The sequence below is a fragment of the Sinocyclocheilus grahami genome, unplaced genomic scaffold (assembly GCF_001515645.1).
Source record: "Sinocyclocheilus grahami isolate Dianchi unplaced genomic scaffold, SAMN03320097.WGS_v1.1 scaffold169.1, whole genome shotgun sequence".
NCBI classification, from domain to species: Eukaryota; Metazoa; Chordata; class Actinopteri; order Cypriniformes; family Cyprinidae; genus Sinocyclocheilus; species Sinocyclocheilus grahami.
In genome coordinates, this window is record NW_015505348.1 from 155,040 (window position 1) to 161,605 (window position 6,566).

General features: G+C 36.2%; 1 protein-coding gene across 2 annotated transcripts in view; it reads right to left on the bottom strand.

The window, feature by feature from the left end:
* The window catches only part of fkbp8 (FKBP prolyl isomerase 8), a 15,974-nt gene extending 9,408 nt beyond the window's left edge, over window positions 1-6,566 (bottom strand). The window contains exons 1-4 of one of the 2 annotated variants that reach the window (XM_016282978.1): window positions 6,504-6,566; window positions 707-977; window positions 361-530; window positions 92-180 (exon numbers count right to left, since the gene is read on the bottom strand). In XM_016282978.1, the coding sequence (XP_016138464.1) occupies window positions 92-180; window positions 361-530; window positions 707-965 (518 nt within the window). In that variant the 5' untranslated portion in view covers window positions 966-977; window positions 6,504-6,566. Of the gene's footprint in view, window positions 1-91; window positions 181-360; window positions 531-706; window positions 978-6,119; window positions 6,204-6,503 lie in introns of those variants that run through there. The other variant, XM_016282977.1, reaches the window with a different exon arrangement.

Consider the following 6,566-nt stretch of genomic DNA (forward strand, 5'->3'; position numbering starts at 1 on the left):
AAATATTTACAAAAATGTGAGGGGTGTACTCACTTCTGTGAGAGACTGTATATATATATATATATATATATATATATATAAATGATCTAACCTGCCAAGGGCACCGTATGCGTATTTAGCGCCTGCTTCAATCAACGCCTTTTCGCCCATTTCCATCAGCTGTACAGTAAGATCCAGCGCCTAATTATAATAGCAACAACAAAACATTTAATTAAGTTTCCTGAAAATACAAGAAAATGTAAAGTATAAATTAAAGTAATGCTTAAAAATATATAGTAGATAATGAAACTTTATTAAAAAAAAATTATTAAAATAATTTAAGAAATAAAAAATGACAAATTATAATATACTATAATATACCTGGAGAACATCCCCATCACCAAGTGTAAAAGATAGGTTTGGCAGCTCTTCTACCACAGTTCCATTAGTAAGACTGGTTTTAAGATGAATTGTGACATTTTGGCCTCTCTGGGGTCTGCTGTCTGGACCAGCTCCGGCTTCCACAACTTTCTTTCTAAGCTGCCCATTTCCTGTATTTTCAAACAGAAAATATTTCATAACAAGCTAAAAATCACCATCATACTTTACTCCACCACTGCAACATCCAGACACATGAAAAAATGTGCTGGATATTTGTCCATTATAGTGTTAATCTCCATCATTTAATGAATTATTGCTGCCACAATGACGAGGTAAAGAAGGGTACCTAAAACATCCAGCCACTCTTCCTGTTCTATTGAAGGAGTTTGATCTGCTTTTGTAGCGTCTTTAGCGGGACTGTCTTTCTTCTTTCCTCCACCTGCATCTTCTAAAGGCGGGAGGTCGTCATCCACATCGTCTTCCACATCATCCAGCATTGTGAAGTCTTCCCCGCTATCCAGCAGCGAGGCACGTCCAGATTTATTACCCGATGGTGGCACCTCCTGGTTTTCAGCAGCGCCGTTCACAACCTCACTGTCGGCCATCTAGACACAATACTACGAGAGCGAAAACAACAAGTTGCCTTAAAAGAATAGTTCACCCAAAAATGAAAATTTGCTTAGAATGTACTCACTAGGGCTGTCAATTTTTTTTTCGAATTTCGAATATTCGTCGAATTCAAAATAAAAATCCACATTCGAATGGAAAAGCGTTGCATTCGAATTTTAGGTGTGCATCAGTCAGGCTTATCAGTGGCGCACGAGATGCGGTGACGATGTAAGTGTCATTGCATTTTAATGCTTTTGTTGGTCTATCCAGTTGTACCCACTAGATGCGGCGCTGCTACGTTGTTCATTCAAAATATTGCGGGGAAAAAAGAACATCAATGCGGAGATGTTGTTTACGTCAAAAACGAAACCAAACTGTTCACACAGAACGCATATTTATTACATTTTCTAGAGGGACGTCTATCACCGTTGCACTCGCATCTCGCACAAGAGAGCGGCATGTTTAGAAAGCCATGTAAAATTAATGTAAGTTCAACTTTTAAAAAACATGTCTCAAGACTTATTGGCGGTTTTTCCCCATCCTACTGCATCTCAAGTTTTTAAATGAAATGCGGAGATGTTGTTTACGTCAAAAACGAAACCAAACTGTTCACACAGAACGCATATTTATTACATTTTCTAGAGGGACGTCTATCACCGTTGCACTCGCATCTCGCACAAGAGAGCGGCATGTTTAGAAAGCCATGTAAAATTAATGTAAGTTCAACTTTTAAAAAACATGTCTCAAGACTTATTGGCGGTTTTTCCCCATCCTACTGCATCTCAAGTTTTTAAATGAAGAAAGTACTCTTTGTGATTGCTTTTCGGTCCTTTGTATTAAACATGATTCTGTTTTGTTTCTAATTGTATAAGCAACTTTAATTATATAAGGTTTATAAACATTATTTTAAACTTTTTTCAAAGATAGTCGTGTTATTTTATTACGCTTTGAAGAAACGTGCATAATATTTTGTTCGATGCGCCCTCTTGTGGCCTCAGGAGAGAAGACAAAAGCTTTTTTTCCCCCCTAACTGATTGTGTAAACTGACGATTACCATGATTTGAACAACTGAGGATAAATAAATACTGTCCAGCATAGGGCTCCAGAGTGCGACCAATTGGACACATTTTGCCATAATTTTTTCTGCCGGTGCGACTAAATTTTGTGTGTGGACGCACTGGCGCGACCACCGCATTAACTCATAAGCACTGGCCTTTCTGTTGCATATGAAAAACATCAAATGGCAAATGAAACAAAAAAAAGCATAACGAAACCGCGCTACTCGTTTGAACTGCGCAGCGCTAGAGTGTAGAGCCTGGTTTATACTCGCCGTGTCAGCAGCAGGAGCGAGAAGCTGCACGCATCAAAAATTACGCGAATATTGAGGAAACGATGGATGGGTTTCATGCTAAAGTAAAGTAAAAGACCGCTTCTTAAACCAAAGGTGAACGTATTGGTATTCTTGTGGGGGGAAAAAACATGCAAGCACCGTCACAGACAGCAAGTTTAGTTTTACTTTCTTTTTGTTTTCATTTTGAAAAGCTTATCTTTGCTGTTTACCTCACGTTATGCTATGGAGGTTCTTTTTTTTTTTTTTTTTTGATTCCTCAGTGTTTGCTAAACGTTCTGTAATTTATTAGTCGGTATATAATACAGCATGTGGTGTATGCCATGTCTGGTCTTATTTGTTTTTGTTAATAAACGTTTTGTAAGCTAGTTTGTCATTGTGTCTTACGGTTTTATTGTTGTTATGCATTTTAATTAAGAATAACAATGAATCTATCTTTTGTTTTAGTCTTAAAAAGTGAAAGGTGTGTAGATGTAAGCAAATCAGACAATTATCTTTTCTTGTAAAACGTGACACCAAGATCGCGAATTCGAAAGTGAAAGCACCCCGAAGCCCGGCTTATAACACAGCAAAAGAGGAACTCCAGTTCACAAAATTTAAATCACAAATAATACTGATGAAAAAGAAGGGGTTGAATGTTAACCACTTTCGTTTTCATATAACTATAAACTATGATAAAAGTTCATCAGCATGCATTGATTAATCCCACAAAATAAAAATATTGCCACCAAATCATGTACTCGTGTGACCAACTGAGAAATTTAGTCGCAAAAGTGCGGCCAGTGGGAAGAATGAGTCTGGAGCCCTGAAGCATACAACTGTTTTCAGTAACAATCTCACGTGCGCACAGCAGCAGAGTGGTTTATTTTTGTGTGAAAACATGGAGGAAAAGCTGGGAGCTTTTAAAGAGTGCAAAGGGAATTATACAAATGAATATATGGATGAATTAATTATATGAATGTACCTCTGAAGATTCTGACTGTCTTCAGAAAACATTTGATGGCATTTTGTTTTCGTCTTCGCTTCAGGTAATACCTAATAAAGTAAGTGTTTTAAGCGCAATGCTGTTTTGTCCTCGGAGGTTACGGGAAACAGCTCTAATTCTACTGTTCCTAAAGCGCCACCTGCTGTCAGAGAGTGGATTTACAGAGTTACATTTACATTCAGCCTGGGTGCAGTTTTTGTCTGGACCAAATAATTGACCGAATTTGCATGCCCTGCTGTAAATTTTGACCGGTTGATGAAAAACAAGCTTATGTGGATTCTACACATTTAAACAATAATGTATCTAGTATTATTTATGGAGAAGATAAAATACATATCACCATTTATTAATCAATTATCATTTTGACTTGACACTTTTCTTTATTTAAAAGCTGAAATGTGAGGTTTACCATTTATGAAACTTTTTCAAAGCTTTATTTGAACATTTATATTAGATATTTCAACACGCTATTAGATAAACTGTTGTCAGTCATGTTGTCATTTAAAATCCGGACATCATTGGCAATGTTATTGTTTTAGTTATGCAAACAAAAACTCATTTGATTTGTTGTTTGTTGATTTTAAATGTAAAACTTGGTGAAATGATTTGTGTGTCAGTACTTTTTGAACATTTCCAGCACATTTTAACAATACTGTGATAATACTGATAACCGTGATCCTTTTGGTCACTATAATCGTGATAAGAAATTTACATACCGTTACATCCCTAAAAGTACAAAATTCGAATTTAGTTTTCCAGCCATTTTGACAGCCCTAGCACTCACCCTCAGGACAAAATGTAGATGAGCTTGTTTTTTCATCTGAACAGATTTGGAGAAATTTAGCTATTACAGTACTTGCTCACTACTGGATCCTCTGCAGTGAATGGGTGCCGTCAGAATGAGAGTCCAAACAGCTGATAAAAACCTCACACTAATCCACTGGAAAAAGCGTTATTATGGATTGTGGACTCTAGTTTACTATTTTACACGAAAGCAATGGTTTAAAGTTAAAAATGTCTTAATAATGGATTTGTTTGTTACAAACACGCAGGTTATCACTTCACAGGATGTTAATGGATGGACTGGAGTTTTGTGGATTATTATGCAAATAATTTGAATAATTTGAAATCACTAGTTTAAAGTTTGTCGATCCTGCGTCTCCAGTCAAGCAGAACTCTCCTCCTGTCAGCATTCAATTCACACGGACCGACCGTCACCCAGAGAACACGCGATCATGCAGGATACACATCTGCAAGGTTTGTGAGATTAAATGTTCATTAGTCATTCAAAGATTTGTTTAAATGATATAAATGCGTATTTGCTGAATGCTGACGGTAAACGAGAAAGTATTATAATGTTTGCCTTTCTATTACTGATAATATTAAAGCGATCATTATAATATTTTTTTGTATACAATTGAATTCCTTTGTTTAACAGTTCTACCTGATTATTAGACAGACTTCTATCCGTATTAGACAGAACTGAACGAAGACAGCGAAAAAGAGAGAGAATGTGAGCGGTGTGCGCTCAGGCGCTGCTGCTGTCAGCCTAGTCAAAATAAAAGCCTCGAACACATAGGCCAAACAGAAAAACTTATCGGCCGATGCCGATATTTGAAAAATTCCAAGATATATCGGTCGACCACTAATTATTATGATGGTTTTATCAGTTGTTCGGACTCTCATTCTGACGGCACCCATTCACTGCAAAGGATCAATTGGTGAGCAAGTGATGTAATGCTACATTTTTTTTGTAAACTACTTCAGTCATTCCAGTCTACGTAGAACACAAAAGCAGGTGCTTAGCAGAATGTCTGAGCTGGGGTTTTTTCCCCCATATAAAAAAATAAATGGTGACCATTAACTTACCAAACTTCAAAAAGCAAGCAACAGCATAAAGTTAGTCAACTTTCATTGTATGACAAAGAGCAGATTGAACATTCTGCTAAACATCTGCTTTTGTGTTTCAAACACACACACACACACACAACAGTTAAACAAGCTACCTCTCACATATTGTTTAACATGCACACATTTATGCACTTCTTTACATGGATTTCTAGGAAAAGCTCAACTTAGCAAAAATACTATAACACTGAATGATTATCATATTGACATTTCATGGTATTTACATAACACTTACCACAAACCACAAACATGGTATTACCATGGTACTTCTCGGAAGAGAACCCATAGTTATCATAGAATTAGCAAAAAGGGTTTCTATTACAAATATATTCTAGTTAACCGAATTCGATTAAATTATATGTTAATGTCCATCTTAAAAGTATGAATAAGCTAATAAAACCCTTACAAAAACACTGAGGTGGTATTATGATACTAAATGATCACCGTATTTACTTTTTTTTTTTGGTATTTATAAGATACTCATGACAATACCGGAAAATAAACTCCAACTGTCCTAGAATAAGCTGAAACGTGTTCACAAATGTTCATTTAAAAGAAATGATATTGTAATAAGCATGTGTTACGTTAGTAAATATCCTCTAGTGAACAGATTGAGTGCAAATCCTCAGACTTATGACAGCAATTAAACATTTATCTAATGAGCTCTCAGGAGACTTGCATTTAATTACCAGTGGGAGAGCATGCATTCATGAAATAATTTCAAACCCCTGCGATTATTTGCAGAAATGACAGTATTTCCAGAACATTCCAGCAACTTTGATAACGAGCTCGCGCCACAACTCGCTGTGTTAAATACAGTTTGACGAAACAACTCTCGTCTAAAGGTTTATGTGCAGATAATCATTTAAAAGTGTGATTAAAAACAAGAAATGACATGAAAATGCTTACCGCAATGGGAGAGGAAACCCACACGGAGCTGCGCAGCAACAACTTTGACAACAAAACAAGATCAATCTGTGCAACTTCCGGGTAAAGGTCAATGGTCAACCCCGACAAGTACAAAATAAAAGTCATAAAGTCAAGGTCGTTGCGATGACTGCAGGGGACGTTTAAGCTAGTTTTCAAAACATAAATGCGTATTATACAGTCATTTTTAATGTATCTGTTTTATATTAATATATATATATTTACAAATGTAGGGTTCACTCAAATTATTTCATTTAAATAACAAAATAAATACAGTTTGACGAAACAACTCTCGTCTAAAGGTTTATGTGCAGATAATCATTTAAAAGTGTGATTAAAAACAAGAAATGACATGAAAATGCTTACCGCAATGGGAGAGGAAACCCACACGGAGCTGCGCAGCAACAACTTTGACAACAAAACAAGATC